The sequence below is a fragment of the Falco peregrinus genome, chromosome 2 (genome assembly GCF_023634155.1).
Source record: "Falco peregrinus isolate bFalPer1 chromosome 2, bFalPer1.pri, whole genome shotgun sequence".
Lineage (NCBI taxonomy): Eukaryota > Metazoa > Chordata > Aves > Falconiformes > Falconidae > Falco > Falco peregrinus.
The window spans coordinates 70682528-70701127 of NC_073722.1; the positions used below are offsets into that span (position 1 = coordinate 70682528).

Genomic DNA, 18600 nt, shown 5'->3' on the forward strand with positions numbered 1-18600 from the left:
GGATTCTGCCTTGGAAAGGAAGACCGAATGAGTTCAGCAGAAGTTAACCAAGACCCTCCATGAAACATAATGGGAGAACTTTACCTAGCCTGGGTGGCGTATTATTATCAAAAACTTATAAGCAAAGGAAAACTGTTAACAAAGAAGTCCTAGACAGCTTTCAGAATTAATACAAACATGCTGGAGTTGTGACACTGAATGCCCTTCAGTGAACATCCTTCTCTTGTTAAAACATCAGAGCTGAAGTCTTGTCCTGTGACTAATGGGGGAGCAAGCATAAGCTGGAGAGACCCAGAGTCTCTGTTATTGCAGCCTATCGAGAAGAATCCAGATGACTCATGCAAACAGCCTGCAGTCACAGAAGGACAGATCCAAACTGGTCTTCCGCGTCTCATGAAGTTGTGGCCCACAAGGTGTAGGCAAGAGCTGAATTTACTGGCCATACTGCATTCCTAACATGCTGCTTCTGCTTCTGTGTCTGAGCACTGAGTGCCGCTAAGCCAGTGATTCCCAGCAGCGGGGATGAAGATGTAGCCTGTTTTTCTTGCCCAGATTCTTCTGTGCACTTGGTGCTTCATGGAGTATGCCTAACATATGGGTAGCCTTCTGCATACGTGTCACGGGCTTCAGGATTTGTTTGGGCATACATAAAAGACCCTTGCTTGAGCCCTAGATCTGTTTCATATTCTTGCATTACCATTGTGACAGGAACCTCAAATGGGAACTTTTGTTACCCAGGTAGTTTGTGCTTATAGGGCCGAAGGATGGTCACACCACATGGAGCTCACCACTGTTGTCAGAACAGGCTGAGAACTCCTGCTGCTGTACTGAATGTCAGTCGCATACTGCATCTTCCCATGTTCAGTGAAAATACCACAAGGCCAGCCAACAAAAAGACCCCTAAAAACGTCAGGCAAATCAAAGCAGAGAGTATGTATAACTGCCATCTTGTTTTCTTTGTGGCTCTCTAAAGCAATAGTGTCTGCTAAGCAAGCACGTCGTACATCACCCTGGAGGGAAACGGGAGGCCGGGTTAGGTGTCTGCTGATTCTTGGCTCATCTACACAGAAGCTGTCCAACAGCTCTGTAAACATCCCTCTTCCAGGACAGGTGTGCCCTATTTTCCTCTTTAATTAAAAATCACAGTATTAAACTAAACCAGAACAGCTCAGCCTTATTCTGGAAATTAGTCATGAAATTAGTCAGGAATAACTCCTCCTGAACAACTACATGTATAAACAAGCCCTGAACAATATTTATGTTGTCTGAAAGGATGGGGGACACCATCACGGATGAAAATGACTTTCCAATCCCCCAAGAAACATGAAGTAAGGCTCGTCGTCTTCCAGCAGGGGACGACGACCGCTGCCCATCCCACATCTGGCCATCTCCGTTGTCCCTGCCGGGCCGCTGGAGCCGACGGCGGGGCGGGACGGCCCCCGCAGCAGGCTGCGCGCTGCAAGCCAGGCGCGCCGGGCCGCCGGCACAGCCGGGGCGGGGGGCGGCCCTTCCCCCCGCCCCTCACGGAGGGCCGCTCGCCCGGGGACACGCCCGGGGACACGTTCGCTACCCCCAGACTGACCCAGAGCAGCTGCCCTTTCGCTCACGGTGCAGCCGGTGCCTGCCTGCCGTCGCAAACGGCCCCCTCTCGGGGCGGCGGCCGGAGCCGGGGCACCCGCGCGGGGCGGCCCGGCACGCAGGCGCGGCCACCGGGCGCGCCGCAGCCGGCGTGAGTGACGAGTGGCGGCCGCCCCCGCGGCCACACGCGGGCTCCCCCGCCCCGCCCGCGGCCCCCGCCGCCCCTCCGCGCCTGCCGGGCCGCGGCCCCGCGGGGCACGGCGGCGGAGCGCTGCGCGGGGCGGCCCCGGCGGTGCACCTGGGCGGTGCGGCGCGGGAGGGGCGGGGCTACCTGACAGTGACTGGCAGCTCGGCGGCAGCCAATGGCGGCGCGGGGGAGCGGGAGCCGGGAGGGCGGGGCCGGGCGGCGCGAGGGGGGCTGCGCCGCGGAGCGTGTGCAGCGCCGCGGGGCCGCGGCCGGTGTCGGTGCGAGTGAGGGGAGAGACCCTGCGGGGGGGAGAGACGGATCCGGACCCCGATCCCCATCCAGTGCGGTCGGCGGCGGGAGGAGCCGGAGCAGCCGGCGGCGCGCCGCGGAGGAAGGAAGCGCAGGGCTGGCCGCTGCCTGTGCAACCTGGCTGTTCCTGCTGCCCGCGTCCACTCGCGGCTTTTCCTGCCGGCGCCGCCTGACAGCCGCCCGCCGCGGGTGTTGTCGCCGGGGTCCTTGGCGGGGGGGGAAAGAGCGAGCCGTTCGCAGCAGCCCGGAGGCGTGATTGAAAGCGAGCAATAATTAACTGGAGGAGGAAGAGGAGGAGGAGGACGGGGGTGGAGGAAGACGAAGGAGGAAGGCACCGCGCGGCAGAGCCCGGCAGAGCCCAGCCGAGCCAGCGAGCGGCGGCGGGACGCGGCAACTTCGGCCGCAGCGGAGGAGCCGGAGCCCTGACCGCAGCGGCGGCCGCCGCCTCAGCCCGCGCCTGCCCTGCCCGAGGGGGGAGAGCCCCGCCGCCTCCCCGGCCGCCGGACATGTCGGAGCATAAGGCCGTTGATCCCAAGTTATCGACGACGGACAGGGTGGTGAAAGGTGGGTGCTGCGCCCCCGCCGCCCTTTCGGCCGGGTCGTCCCGCCGTGCCCCCGGCTGGGGTCGCCTCCGTCCCCCCCCCGTCCCCGCCCCGGGCAGGTACCGCGGGGCTGCCGGCGGCACGGCTGCTGGAAGCGGCGGGCTCGGCCCGGGGGCTTGCGCCGGGCCCCAGTGGAGGGTTTGCGGCTTCCCTCGCCTGCCCGCCCGGCGCTCCATTGCAGCATTTCCCCCCCCTTCCTCCCCCCGCCGCCTCCCCCTCTCGCCTTGAAGGCGCTGCACAGGGCTGGCGCGAGAGAGAGGGGGAGCCCCAGCTTCCTCACCCGCCCCGGTGCCTGGGGGAGAGGGGGGCAGGGCTCGGCCCCCTCCCCCAGCCCGCCTGCTCCTCCGGGCATCCCCCCTTCCTCCTCCTCCGCCTCCGGACTGCGCCGCCCGGAGCCCCCCCGCAGGCTGCGCCGCCGCTTGTCACAGCCGTTCGGCTCCCCGCATGCAGCAGGGATGCCTGGAAACAGACAGCCGGGGCTCCGCTGCCCCCCGACCGAGCCCCCCTGCGGGAGGACCGCCAGCGCTGTCGTGTCGTGTCCCCCCTTGTGCCGTCGTCCCACCCCCCCTCGCTCCCTGCAGGGCCGCCCCCGCGGCACCCGCGGCGGGGATGCCGGGCGCGGGGGGGGGCCGTGGCCGTGGGCGCAGGGGGGCGGCGGGGCGCGGGCGCTGTGGGAGGTGGCGAAGGCTGCTGCTGCCGCCGCCTCCTCCTGCTCCATCGCCGGCGCTTACCGCTGGCCCGGCCTGCGGGGATGTGAAGTTATCCCGCAGGCGTACCGCGGCCGTGCGGATGTGCGTGGGGGCGCCTGGCACACGCACGGACCGGCTCCATGATTCTCGCTCGGGGTCGGAGGTATGCGTGCGCTGCCAGCCGCGGCCCTGTAAACAAATTAAGAGTTTGGATTAACAACATATTGTGCCCTGCGGTACAGATCAAGGTCTGACTGGGGCAGTGCCCGATTGAAATCGCACATGTGCATGAAGTGCGTGTGTGTTCAGTTGCTTGCCGCCCCCCCCCCCCCCCCCCCCCCCCGGCCGCACCGCAGGGTGCACTTGGACACCGTGTACTTCACCTGGTTGGGTTATAACTCGTGCACCAGTACAGCATGCTATGGTGGAAAAGCACAGATCCCAGATGCAGTATGCATCCTTCCAGAACCCAAGAGGCTGTAAATTGAAATGGCCTTGGTGTATATATACGCTTTTGTACTTACGTGAGTGTACACCAAAACTGAACACTCAGTGTGTTATTTGGAAAGGCATAATACTTATATTTTTGTATTTATATTTGTACTTACCTCCTCGTGCCTTTTAGCCTCTTACTTATTTTTTTTCCCTCCAAGTGAAATTGTAGATCTTACGATGCTGTAAGAAATGTAATTACAATAATTTTTAAAAAATGGCTTGGGAATTCACCTTACCTTCTTTCTAATATCTAGAATATTTACTACTGTTGTATCACACTAAGTGTAGGCTTTAGAAGCCTCAAGCATCTATGTGTAACTGATGCTTATCTTCTGTAGAAATAACAAATGACCATCCCATTGGGAAGACATTTTCACAATTATGGGATGCCTAACTTATTTTTTATATTTTTTTTATTTATTTGATTTGATCTGCCTTGGTCCTAATACGTGACCAAATGTCCTGATCTTTGCTGTGGCAGACCTTCCTTTGGCTTAAGTCCATGTTCATTATGAATAGGAATTATCTCTATGTTTACAAAACCCTCAGTAGTTTCAGTGCATCTTAATGTGTTTTGTCAGTAACTGCTTTTTGCATTTTTCACACCTGTAATGTCTCAAACGTCTGAAGGCACTATTTCTAAGAAAACTTACAGTATGTATAGTTAAAGAAAACTTACAGTATGTATAGTTAAAGAAAACTTACAGTATGTATAGTTAAAGAAAACTTACAGTATGTATAGTTAAAGAAAACTTACAGTATGTATAGTTAGATATTTTTATAATGCAACTAAAACAGAAATCAACTTTGTAAAACTGAGTTAAAGTATTGAACAAAAAGAACAGGACATACATGCTGCTTAAATGTCCATCTCACCTGGTAACTTGTCTCATAATGTTAGTGTTTCAGTGGAGATGTGAAGATTTGTTTAACTGGTTCAGTCCTTTATTAAATATTGAAATCCTTTCAAGGTCTTAAAATAGCATCTAAAGAGTAGTACACAGTAAACAGATTCTTAATAGGATTATTCTTTGCTGTATTGTAGGGACTTTACACACTGCCTTTGTATAGGTTGTAAGGAAATAGAGTAAGAAAACAATTGGTGGTAATACTAATAGATACAAGACAAGATTACTTTGTGTCTTTCCTATAGGACATGATTTGTACCTGCTTGAGATAAGCAACTGATGAAATAGGTTTGCAAGGTTAAATGAATAAGGAATAATTATAAGAAAGAAAAAGGCACCTTTTAAGCATCTATACAAGCGGTTGGAGGGCCTTGGTATTTTAGAGAGGAAAACCAGATATTCCAGTGTTGGTGAGAGAGAACCTGTGAAAACAACTTTTTATTTTTTTAAGTTGTAATATCATAAAACCTTACTTGGAAAGGAAATGTTTTTAACATATGGATGTAGGCTGTGGATTAAACTGTCTCTTCTGTTTGCATGTGTGGGCTTTTTTTGCTTGTTTTTATTGTTTGGATTTTTTTTAAACCCTTTAAATTTGCTGTTGCATGACAGGAGATGTCTCTTTCTAACAACAGTTCTGGGCTGGCTGGTGAAAATCCTGTCTTGGTACTGTTACATAACAGTGAGGTGGGTTTGGGGGGGTTATGGTTACAGCAGCTTTGTGCAGATTGCTTGTGGCTGAGAACTGGCTCTTCGGGGGGTTGCTGTGGGTGTGCTTTTTTTTTTTCTTTCCCCCCCTCTTCTCATGCTTAAGAAGCTCGAATATACTGAGAAGTAGGGTATTTCCATAGGTGAGGACCTCATCTCATACTTATTTTGCTTTGCTTATTGAATTGTCTGAACTGTACTTAAACTGATTTGAATCAAAAATAAATCATGCTTTTGGGAGAAGGGGAAAAAAAACCTTAGGAGTCCCTAATGCTTATATAGTCCTGGTCTTCTCCCACCTCTGTTATGCAGCTGGTGCACTATTACTTTTGATGGTTGGAGTGAAATTTTTGGATCTGACACTTTTGTGCAATGAGCAGTGTGAAGAAGTTGAAGCCTGTGTGTGACATGAAATTTCCAAAAGCAAATTATTTTTTGTTGAAGTTGACACAACTGTGTTCTGTTGACCTAAAGGAAAAGTATGTGAATCCAGAGGATGCAGTTATGGTTTGAGAAGTAATTCTTTGATGTACTCTTGTGCCCTTCTGAAGATGACATGTATGTTATGCTGCGAACTAGACAATTCACCTTTACTCTCTGCATTTTGTGATCCTGTAGAGCAGTAACAGTTTGGTCTGACTGCAAATACAGTCACCTGTACATTCAGAAGTTTGCCGGAGCAAGGCTCAGGACAACATACTGTTGCAGCAAGTGCTGACTTGATGTACTTACAAATTGAAATTCCTTGCTTTTTTGTTAGAGGGATGATGCACCCTTCACCTGGACAGAGCTGTTTTTAAGTTCTTGTTCTCCTTTAGGACTGAGGAAGCTATTCCTTATCTAAGCTGCTGTTAACTCCTGAGACTTGCCAGCCAGTGTGGGCTAGGTGCTTCTTGTGAAGGTAGTAATACCTGTTCAGGAAAAACTAGACTGAGGATACTAGCTCATTCCTCATGGGTCACATAACAGCTGTCTGATGTCAACAACTTTTGGTCACTACTGACATAAGCAAGATTTGAACCCCACCGACCTGGAGGGAAAAGCTGTGTATCGTGTTACTTGACCTCCTTAAAATATTCAGTGTTGCGTTACTGCCTTCTAGAAATACTGCTCTAAAGCAGAGTAATCCCAAATAAAAACTTTGAAAGTGAACTGGAGTAGTCATACAAAGAAGTAAAGTCAGTATTTCTTGGAAATCCTGCTGTTAACTAGGTACAATAATTGTTGTGATTATTCTAGGCAGATGGTTATGTGCTCTTGAGTGGTTTGGGGTTTCCCCCCCCCCCCTTCACCCCTTGAAAGAAAGTGGAGTTTTAATGAAATCTTTTTATCTCAGCTGTTTAGATGGGTCGCTGCCACAGCTTGTGAACCTTGGTCTTGGTAATCTCCTTTTGTGCAGTGTGTGCGGAAGTGTCCGCATATCAACAATTGACAACACCCAAAAAACCTAGACACCAGCCTCTGCTGCCTCTGAATTTCAAACTGTGTCATTGTTAATGGTCTTGTAGTGTTCATGCTGTTGGTTGTTTGTAATATAATCTGAATGCCAGGTCATGATCAATAGGTTAGCCATCAGTGTTAATTTCAGGTTCGTGAAAGGTAAAATTGCTGTTAATAATGGGAATCAGCAGTGAAGCTTAGAGTTTCCATTAGTCCAGGGAGACTTGTGTGTACTCGCCAAAGGCTTGTGCTCTGGGCTGGAGTCCTGCATCGGTGTGTTGCAGAAGCCTGCCTCTGTGTCTCTGAATCGAGTGTAATTCTTCCAGCATAGACGTATCCTGCGTGGTGCTGGACTGCTCTTCAGAAGTTTTTGAGTAATTATGTGATGACCTGAATGTCAGTAGCATTGGTGAGTTTGGTATGTATTTTGGTGTAAACTTGGGTGTTAGGAAATGTATGACAAGGTCCAGTGTTACTTGTATAGTTACAGCTGTCCAACGACAACAAAGTAAATGTTTGTGTGCCCCCTCTTCTGAGGGTGCTGAAGATTCAGTATCTGCCTGATCCTCATGAGGGAAAGGAAGTAGTTGTTTTGTAGCTGTTCCTGTTGCCACAGGAAAGCTGACTCTACTTTTCTTTTAGTTAATTTATCCTCATAGTACTTAGGAATGTACTCACCTGCTCTGAGGAAGCCTAGTCTGTGTTTAAGGAGTGTTATTAGCTAAAGAATCCACCTTCAGCTATGCCAGAAAGGTGGCACTGCTACAGGTGGGGATTATCTGCTCTCCGCCATTCGCTTTTACCTTCATTCGAAGGGATGGGTGTGCTTCCATCTCAGCTTTGGTAACTCAGTAATTGCAGATCCCCTGGTACCTTTGTGAAGCAAGTGATACGAGATGCATCTGAGGGCAGAACACTAATGAATGAGCTTGCATAGGCTTTATGGTTACTTAATAAAGAAAATGAGGCTAGCTTGTTATTTTCTTGTACGTAACAGCTTTGTCCTTATCTCGTGGTCAAAACTAAGCCAATATGTGTAAGACTAGTGGATTCTGTCAGCTGAATGTGGCTTGGGTATTGCAGTCTTCTTGTGTTTTACATCAGGTAAACCTGTAGATATGTGGGATGGGTGTATAACACTTGTAAATTATTGTGAATGTGGTAATGAGAAACTGAAACAAAACCAAAGTGCAGAGCTTGACAGTTATGCTTGTGTAATAAAGCTGGTGATTTGTTTTGATTTGTGAACTCACTGAGCCTCTTAGTCATTAAGATCACTCTGTAAATAAGCCCTTTAGTGAAACAAGTCCTTTGCTGTATAGGCAGAGGGGAAAAACCATGCTTGTGCTGAAGGCTGCCTGCCTTATGTAGTTATTGCTGCGCTATAGGGGTGGGTGGCTTTTCTCATGCTCTGTATTATGAGTGGCTTGTTGAGTGTGCTGAGTCTCAGGACTGATAGGAGGCGAGGGACAAAATTGCCTTGTTTGTTTGAAAACCTTTTGTATACTACTAAATTCCACTTTGGCTAAAGCTGTCTTTTGTTACCTGCTCTTTTTGGCTGAGCCTAGGAGGAGAGCTGGTGCTTTTGATACCACTGGTGGTGGTAAGAAACTTAAAAGAGGAGTTCGTGCTGGATGTTATCAGCATTTACATTAATTGGAAACTGTGAGCCAGCTGAAGTCATTTTCCATAGTGGGATGTTGTAGAGAACAGTTGTTTCCTCTCTCCTGTCTGTTCCCAAATTGAATGGTATCTACTTCCATTGCATGCATCCCACTTAGAGATGATAGATGTTGCATGGTTAGAGATGATAGATGCTTGCTTTTCTGTGCAGATTGTGGCAGGAAGACCAAATGCAAAATATATTTACCTTTGATTACATAACTTGATATTTTAAATGATTTTTTTGTAGTTCCATGGCTTCCAGAACTTGTCACATTCCTTTCTGTCTGTTATTTCTGAAGGCTTTTTCTGTCAAAAGTAATTTTGAGTAATGGCAATAAATAAGTACCTGTAGCTTGGAAACTCCAAACTCACGTTTCCCCCCCCCCCCCCCCCCCCCAGGTTATTCTGTTTTGCTGAGTGGCTCCTACTTAAATTACACAGGCAGCACTGTAATTTAAAATTTGCAACTTCATTTAAATATGAATATTAATACATCCAAGGTTTCCCAGTAATGTTGAAGCAGCATGTAGTGGGGGATATTTCCCTCTTTATACCTTCAAAGAATGTGGAGAAAAGTATTTCCTTAAGAGTATTTTAAAATACAGAGATAATGCTTAACACTTTTCTCAAGCATGCCATAAAAGAAGCCACAAGTTTTTGAAGTAAAAGCCACTTCAAATCATCTTTGTGAAAAGGTGCCTTCCTACATTCTTTTGTGTGTGGTTTCAGGAGTCAAATGCAAGTTACAATTGCATAATGGTTCTTTCAGCTGAACACTTAAATCATTTCCTGTTCTGATAATCAGTCGTTTACCCTGACTTTCCCCCATAAAACATCATTTTATGGCTACTCAATCAATAGTGGTGGAAAGTATCATCCCAGTTCTGAAAAATATTATAGCATATGTGCAGCCTAGCTCACATCAGTGCGCAGCTCATTGAGTGATCTGCCACTTGGTTTGTAGATTCAGATGTATTATTGCTGGATATTGTACCCTGGGTATATTTTTCTTGTTTTCCTTTAATTATTGAATGAAGGAAGAGGTAAAAGATCATATATGCAGAAACAGGGAGACAATAAGTGCTATGATAAATTTCTCTTTTAAAGATAAAAATCTGAACTACTTACCCCTACCCTATTTACTGTTCTACCAGAAAGCTGCTACTGTTGAAATAACATCTCCAGAATACTACCTCCTTGACAGCCATTTACATGCATTTTAAAAATGATACCTATATTTACAAGCAAGGTTAGTCATGTTAATGTTCATGTGGCAATACTGCTGTATGGGGAGAATGTGACTGTCTTATTTAAGATTGAATTACCATGCCAGCATAATCTCCAACTAATTTCCAGCTAATACCATGTATGTTTGGAGCAGAGTGGAAAGGCACCAGAGGTCAAGCCCGGTGTTTTTAGTTAGAAGTTAATTCCATGTGCTTAAGGTGGAGGTGGTGTGCTTTCCTTTTAGGGTGTACTTCATGAAGTTTTGGAAAACACGTCGTTCGAGGATTGCCTACCACTCAAACTTCTTCTTACTTCAAAATAAAGCTGTGCTGTATTCAACTTGTTGCAGCTTTCTTTTCGTTTTGGCAAGTTGTGTGTTGTTTTGTTTTTTTTTTGATACTTCCTCGTGTTTCAATATGCCCTTTCTTTTCCTGTCTGTTCCTTTCCTATACTTCTGTAAACTTTTCTCTCCTTATTCTCACACTTACTGCTAAGTACCTCGAGCAGCCTAAGTGCTGGTAGTTGTGATTTGGGGGTGCGTACCTACACAAGAGGTTCATCAAATGTGGTGTCTTTCCTTTGGTGCATCTGTAGGCCCATGGGGAAGCATATGAGAATAGGGGAAGTGTGTTCTGCCTCTTCCTCAGACTTTTGTGTTAATTCTGCAGCTAGCTGCTGACTCTGTGGCTTTCTTCGCAGTGAATAACTCTGCTATCAGTGTGCCGCTCAAGCTCTACCCAACTTGTCACAGAAGGATGTCTCTATTTTGCAATTCAGCTGCTGCTTGCAGGTTACTTAGCAGTAACATTGAAAACTCACAGCGTGACTGTTAGTTTCAACTCATGTAGTTTGCAGAAAGCTGTGAGGGCTAGCAGAGACAGTGGTGTGTTTTGGTTAACTTGAGAAGAGAGGCAGTGTCAGCACTTGTGCTTTGGTGTTTTTGTAGCCCAGCATAGAAGTTAGTTAGCAACTGCAGGTAAGATTTGGTAAAGTTGGTAATACTTGGAAAAAAATGGGTTATGCAAATGTGATTCTGCAGACAGTCTTTAACACTCACTTTGGGCATTGTTCAGTAGGCTTAATTAATAGAATCCAAACTACAGGCTTTTGCCCTAATTTAGTGTGTGATTGGATTTTAATTTTTAATTTAAACTTGTGACATAGATTGTACAACTTTGTTTAATATTTTTTTTCACTTGCCTGATAGTGACAGCCCAGTAATTGTATGGCCACATCAAGCAAAGTTCCTGAGTTGTTTATGTTTTGAAGTAGCCATCATTTGGAAAGAAATCCTTTGCAGCCTAGTTAGATGGCCCAAAGCGAGAAAAAGAGGTGCAGCTTCTAGAGCTTTTTCCATTGCTGCATTTGGTTCTAAGTACCTATTTAACGATTACTTTTCTCTTTCTTTGGGTAGGGATGCTCTGTTTTTATTGTGTTTGTTACTGAATCCCACATTGGTTCCTATGAAAATGAGTGTATGTGGTGGTAGTCTTTCTGAAGTGTTTGGAATTCCTCTTTGAAGTGTTTTTATCTCCTGAAGTGGAGAGACTGGTAAAATGAATGCTACTTTGCTTAATAAATTAGTGATTTCCTTGGTAACAGGGAGGGGAAAAAAAACAAACCAACAGTGCAGCAGCTTGTGACTTCTTTCTGGTCTATAGATCTACATGGGTGATTTTGCAGGGGAAGGCATATGGCTGGAGAGGAACACATACTCATGTATTTTCTCTAGAAACAACATGAAATTACTTGAAATAGTATGTTCAGGTCCTGTGGAGATTTTTTGTGGGAATACAGGCTTTCCCCTAGCTTTTTCTCCATCTGTCAAGGAGTAATGTGCCAGTAGAGAGAGTTATACCTGAAAATTCTTTCTGCCTCTGTGTGGAGTTTTTTATATTTTAACCTTTTCTTTGTATTTGTGTATTTGAATCCTTATGAAAAATCTGATTTGGTTCATATATAGTGCTGTTAACAAAACAAGTAAAAGCTTCTAGATGGGGAAGCCCACCCAGTTGTTGGCTCCAGAGAAAAGATGTTTCATCATCCCTTTTGGACTTGAGATAGTTTTACTCAGAACACCTCTTTTCAATAACAAATTTGGAATTTCTTGCCTGCATTTTGCTTTTATTACTGGAAAAGACAATTTAATACTTTTTTTTACCATAGGTTTTTAAGCAGTTTAACGTAATTGACAGCTTGAATGCAGAACCATTCATACAAAATCCCTTCCTATCCCCCCAAACATAAAAAACAACCTGTGAACAGAACTTTAAGAAAAAAATCAAACAGGATTAAAATAATTTTTCAGTCTTTTTTCCATGATGCACGCCAAGTTTCAGTTTGATGTAGATTACAATGGTCATACTGTGTTACAGTCTTTGAAAAAGTGCAACTGGTCATTAGCTGCAATGACACGAACAGCTGTAGTATTTTATAACAGCTGGGAACAATCTAGTTCTCTTCAATAACTTTCTTTTATTGTTCCTTTCATGCCATTTTCAAAATGAGAAAGTCAGATTATTGTATTTGTTCTCTATTTTACACCAGGGATTTCTTCATAGGCAGTGGTGGCAATTAGGTATCAAAATATGTCGCTGCTGTTTGTGACTTGGAACATTTCCCTCTGCAGGACCTGCTTCATAACCTGCTGAAATCTGGGGGAGTTGGAGTCTTTTCATTAACTTGAATAAACTGTGAATCCAGTTGTCATCCTAGAACTTAATTTTGGCTTTCCTTTTCCATGCATGATTTCTCTTTGGTTTAAACCGCTTTTTATATCTGATCTTACGTAGCTTAGGACAGGACAGCACTAACTCTCATTTATCACTGAGCTGAGTGCAACTCTACTTTGCAGTGCTGTCATCTAGCAAGTGCAAAGGGTCCTGTCTGTAGGTGGCTAGTTTCCCAAGAAATCATTTGCTTTTCTGTTGCTGTGTCTTCAGAAGTGTAGTCTGGAATCTTTTCTATATATGTATGGTTGTGTTTTATCAGTGGAAAACCAAGTAGGAACCTTTCTCATGTGCAATTTTTTTGGATCCTCTTATAATGAGTTTTCTTCAGTAACGAACACATCTGCATTGCCTTAAATAAAATCTGTTCAAACTTGTTATTCTGGTGTAATAGAGTAACTCTTCATATTAAAATCACACTGGTAGTACTAAAGATGTGCTCTTAGACCTCCGCAGGAACATAATCTTCCCTGAGAGACCCACTGTTCTGTGTCACACGAACGGTGGTGGCTGTGATTACTAGAGAGGAGCCTAATGGCATAAACAAGGTGTGTTGGGTGTACAGTTGGGGACTTCAGGGAAGAAGTGAAGAGCGCAGTACACAAGGGTATGTGTTCTCAGTGCAGTAAACTTTTATTTAGGGAATCCTGTCTAGTTTAGAAATTAAAAGCAGAGAGCTGTTTTAGGAGTGCTTTGCCTGATGAATTATGTTGGCTTAGCTGAATATCTTAGAGGTGGCTGTGCAGTAGCTACTAGGGAGCTTGACTGTCAGTGAGCAGAGAACTGGCAAAGGTAGTTGTGTGAAATTTTTAGTTACATATTCTGTGTGTATAACTTTAAAGTTTGGTTTAGATGGTCAATGAATGGCCTTTCTGCATCTTAAAATTTTCCTGAGATAAAGTGCTTAACTGTTTCTGTTAACCATGACGACTTTTAAGCTGTTTGGGCTGAAGTGAGGTTACTTTAGGTAGAGGGAGGAAAGGAGGAGTGAGCTAAAAAAAAAAACACCGTATTTGTGTGCTACAAAACAGGAAGAACCTGCATTCATTTCAGTTGACAAATTAGTTCAGCTTCTGGGCTGTTGACCACCTTAGCAGGTATGAGGTTGTTTTCTTTATCATTTAACCTTCTGCTCACCACTCCACTGGAGAAATAGTGTATCCTTAATTTTGATGAATGATGTGTCAAAGAACTTTTCTCAACAACTTGTAACTAAAAGGTATTAGCTCTGACAGCTTCACAGAAGCACAGAAAGGTTGAAGGTAGAAGGAACCACTGGAGGTCATCTGGTCCAGCCCCAGCTCTCTCAGCCTTTCATCACAGGAGAGATGCTTCACTCCCTTAAATCATCATAGTGGCCCTTTGCTGGACTTTCTGCAGTTGTTCCATATCTCGCAGTTTCTATGTGAAATCTAAATGTAAATAAAAGTTACTTTATACGTATGAAGAACTTGCACATGAGGGAGAAGCATACTTCTTTGCTTTTTAACAAGGTACTGCTGCTTCCTTGGAGCTCTGAAACTCAGGTGACACCTATCTCACATGCAAATACTGTTTATGTCCCACATAGAAGATGAGGGATTATCACTTCCGTTAATGAAAGTCTTAAATGTGCATGAATTTTTTGTGCAGTATTGACCTCACATCTTGTATCCTGTTGGCACAGACAGTACATCGCTGCAGGATATTGTTTGTATAACTTAGGCTAATCTTGAAAGTACTGTGAGTCAGAAAGTTACTCTGCACTTATCTTTGTGGTTATAATTCAATGGCAATGACTTCTGAATGTGCATTAGACTCTTCCCCACCCACCCTGCTCAGCCCCCCAAATGAGTTCAGTGCAGGGCCACAAAGATGACGATGGGACTGGAGCATCTTTCACCTGAGGGGAGGCTGAGCACACTGGGGCTCTTCAGCCAGGAGAAGACAAGGCTCAGGGGGATCTCATTCATCTGGGAGGAAATGAAGAAGGGGGAGGAAGGCTCTTCTCAGTAGTACCCCATGACAGGGCAAGAGGTGATGGGCTCAAACTGACAGTTCTCACAGTAAGTGAGTTTTCAACACTGACACAGGTTGCCCAGGGAGATTGTGGAGTCTCCATGCTTGGAGATATTCAAAAGCCATCTGGAGGTGGCCCTGAGCAGCTATAGGTGACCCTGCTTGACCAGGGGTGTTGGACCTGATGGCCTCCAAAGGTCCCCTTCCAACCTCGACCATTCTGTGATCATCTGCTGAATTCTTAAGTGGTTAATTAAAATGTGGTTTTCAATTCACAGACCTGTTGACCAAACATGAAATACAGAAATCTCCCTTCAAAAATGAAAGATTGTCTGCTAACGAGGTATTCTACAGGAAGAATGCTTTGTGTGCTTATGAGGATCTTATTTTGAAGATATATTGAAAATACTTATTTTGATATAGCAGCAAGATATATTGTATTGGGAAATTATTCATATTTTTTGAACTGAAGCATTCATATGTAGCTGGTAGTGTTCCTGGCAAAACATTTGCACAGATCACTCTTGACAATTCTCAGAATCTCCCGAGCACATACAGCTCTGGAGTTTGGTGTACCTTGAAAGCAGGGACAGATAGTATGCCCACTGTACTTGCTTTGAGCAGCTGTAAGAAAAATGGAAAAATGCTTTTATGTAAATCTTTCATACTTATTACTAATGCTTCTGACATGACCATCAGAAAGGTCGCTTCTCTAATTACTGGATGGAAGTGGTTATCTTTTACTAGTCCTTGCTTAATCTGATTTTTCCATAGTGGCATGACAATTAAAACTGAGGGTGATGGCAATTGCCTTTCAGCTCCAATATTCTCTGGCATATTTTTTTTTCTCTGCTGCTTTCTTGTGCTTTTTCGTTTCCCTCGGAAGATGCATGTTGCCCTGTGAGGCTGACTAGGAAATACCTAAATATTGCACATGTGAAAATAAAATCAAACCTGTGATAAGGGGATCTCTTGATGTGGGTGACAGGAAGTAAACATAAGTATTTGGAAGAGTTTGACTGTGGCAAAAATGTGCTGGCTGCTTCAGAAAACTTAGAGCCTACCACACCAGAAACTTCAGTAAGTTCTCTAGGTAGGATCACCTTCATAGATAATTAATCTGGGTAATGGAGATAATTTTTTTTATAGTGAAAATGCAGCTTCCAGGGTTGCTCAGTTGATGAGATACATTTGAGGAAAATGATAGACATATACTGTAATTTAAAAGTCTGAATTGCCTTGGTGCTCATAGATCATACTGTATAATAAAAACCTGGGGCAACATACATCCCTATGAAAGAAGCTTAAATCCATGTACTGTCTTTGCAACACACTGAACAACAACTGGAAAGGGGACTTACTAGTGCAGCTAATAAACCCTTGACCTAATTATTTGTAATTAGAAAAGCATATGTCAAAAGATCCCTTGTTCTGGAGAACTTCTGCTTGCAAAAATGCAAGTAGTGCTGAAGAGTTGCCTCAAAGATGCTTAAAAAAAGGAAAGAGAACAGTTGAATGTAGATATCATGACCTGGAAGTATGACCCTGGCAACTAAACACACCAAAGGAGCTGAAGAGGTGCTTTGAATAGATGGAAATGAAGAGCAGATGAGAAAGCCCAGCAACCTCCAGGTGGTTAATAGCGCATCTTCACCTCCCTGAAGCATGAATGACTATTCCAGGAATATCTCTTCTAGCCATGCTGCAGGGCATTTCTTCCAAAGTGGCTCTGACGATGATGACATCTTCTCCTGCACAGGTACAGGCCATGCAAAGAGAAGGCTTGTTTCAGTAAAGTGGACACCTGCCATAGTCACAAATAAGTCACCAGAGGAAATTATTTCTATGGATTATATTAGTGAAAAAACGTCTTCAGAGTGGCCATAGAGGAAAAGTTACTCTATAGCTATTCAAACATGTCTTTATTTGTGAGGGAAGATATATGATGCTGGGATTTATTGTTGAATCTGTTGTATCATGATGCTCTGATATATTGGGCAAGATTAAAAGCTGACTTCAGTTTGTACCATGTTTTGTCTGAACTGATGATGCACGCTGCTTCCAATTAGTAATTTTATCACCAAATACTAACAAATTACCATGGTTTCACAAGGCTTCTAAAATTTTTGCTCAAAGTCTTAATATAACAAAACTGGCAAAACTAAACCCTGGTTCTGTCATGATTCCCAGAAAATAGAGGGCTGTGTGAGGGCAGTGAATTCTTCCCATGCCATGCAGGGGCAAGAATTTTGACTGCCTCCCTAAAGGCTTAGCAGAAGCATTTTTTAGTTTCAAAAATGCAGGTTTCATCTTTTTTCAAAGATAAGTGTTGGCAGTAATAACACTTTTTCTAATGTGCAGAGCAGCTGCGTGAACTTGAAGAGCTGGTGAGATCAGATGTTCTGTCTAGCTAGGGAATGCTACAAAATCCTTTCACTCTGTATTTTAACTGCAGAGTGAATTACCTTCACCTGAGTTTATGCTAATCCAGTACCATGGATTATTTAGGTGAAAAACATTCCTTTCAAAGTGTTCCTTTTTCCTTCAGAGAATCGGTCTTTTAGAAAAGCTGTATTTTCTTTACAAAGCTTAACAGAGCGTTTATAAACAGTAATTTGTAAACACAGGAGTAATACATGGCAACTGTTTCTTTGCTGGAGTCCTTGTTGAAAGTAATGCTTTTGTTTGTTTTCACCTTCTGGACATGCAACATCAAATTTCTTGATGCGTATCTGCCAAGCTTTGTCAGATATATTTTAGGTAAGGTCAGCCTTCTGAGAGTTTCAGGGTAGTAGGGACCTAGGGAAGAGCAGGCTGGGTTAGCTCTGAAACTTTCCATGCTGTAGGAGGCTGGAAAAGTAACAGGCTAAACTTATTTGTGGTGCAGTACACAACAGCAGTCAGGATGTGCTCAGCTAGGGGATAACACAAGTGAAGTTTAAATTACCTTTCCTTTTCTGCATCAGCATCTGTGTTGAAGCTTATCCTTGTGCCTTCTGCCTGCTTTGCTACCATACTACTAACAATGTAACTATTTTCCACAATCCTGGGAGGCCCTACTTTTGCACTTTTGAATTAAAGTAAGTGGCTTTTGTACTAGCTTGCCCTGGAACACTCCACTTGAATTGTGCTATTTAGTGTAAACTTTACATTTATGTAATTTGAAGGAGAAATCTTATTTGGTAGTAGCCTTCACGAGCGAGGAGTGCCAAATAAGATAAATGGGCTAAGGAGGTTAGTTAGTTATTCATGTTTCTAGAAGTCTCCATCAGGGGGGCTGGTTTCTCTTGAAAGAAACTGCCAGAAGCGAACAGGTCCATCTAGGTGATGTGCTTGTATATGGCAGGACTGTAATACCCTGCAAACCTCTTGCTGAGACCAACGGGTGCTTCCAACCTTTACTTCAAAACTGAAAATAGAAAGAGTTTGGATGTTTGCTGTTGAATGGTAAATACCAGGTATGCTACTGGTTTGTTCTGGATAGAACAGCATCCTTAGTCTGTGTATGTGTACCTGTTTCTGATTTCACTGGTGTTGCAGCAGAAGGGGCGGTATTCAAACCAGAACCAGTGTATAAACAAAAGGTAAGACTTAAAAGCTTTCTACTTGAAACCCCAGCAATTCCCTCTTCAGCTTTTAACTTCCCATTTAGATGGGTAAATAACTGTGGGTAGTTGTGTGGCCAGGTAGGTCTTGCAGAGGTACTAGCGTGTTTTGTGCTATGTACTGGCTCAATTTTTTGATGCTTTAAAAAACTTTTTGTCTTTTTTCACCTCAGAAAAATCTTAGGTCACATGTTGCTAAATCTTCCTGAAAATGAATAAATTTGTTCCTGAGTTAACCCAAATGAATGGTTTCAATTATTTAAAAAAAAAAATAATCAGCACACACCTTAGAGAAATGTATGCATCTGTACCTGACTTTTTTTTTTCTTTATATGCAAATTCGGACTCCTCATGAAAAAGAGGATGTTTTCTTCCTTTGGTGACATAGCTGCCATAAAACCTGTGTTAACGTGGCCTGTCTAATGTCATACCCTTCTTCTGTACCAAGAAAATTGTGATG

The 18600-nt window shown here is 44.4% G+C and overlaps 1 protein-coding gene across 2 annotated transcripts in view; it reads left to right on the forward strand.

Annotated features, from left to right (window-relative positions):
• The first annotated feature begins 1984 nt into the window (after positions 1–1984).
• PPP3CA (protein phosphatase 3 catalytic subunit alpha) overlaps positions 1985–18600 on the forward strand; it is a 196567-nt gene continuing 179951 nt past the window's right edge. The window contains exon 1 of one of the 2 annotated variants that reach the window (XM_055795230.1): positions 1985–2638. In XM_055795230.1, the coding sequence (XP_055651205.1) occupies positions 2581–2638 (58 nt within the window). In that variant the 5' untranslated portion in view covers positions 1985–2580. The remainder of the gene's footprint in view (positions 2639–18600) is intronic. The other variant, XM_055795229.1, reaches the window with a different exon arrangement.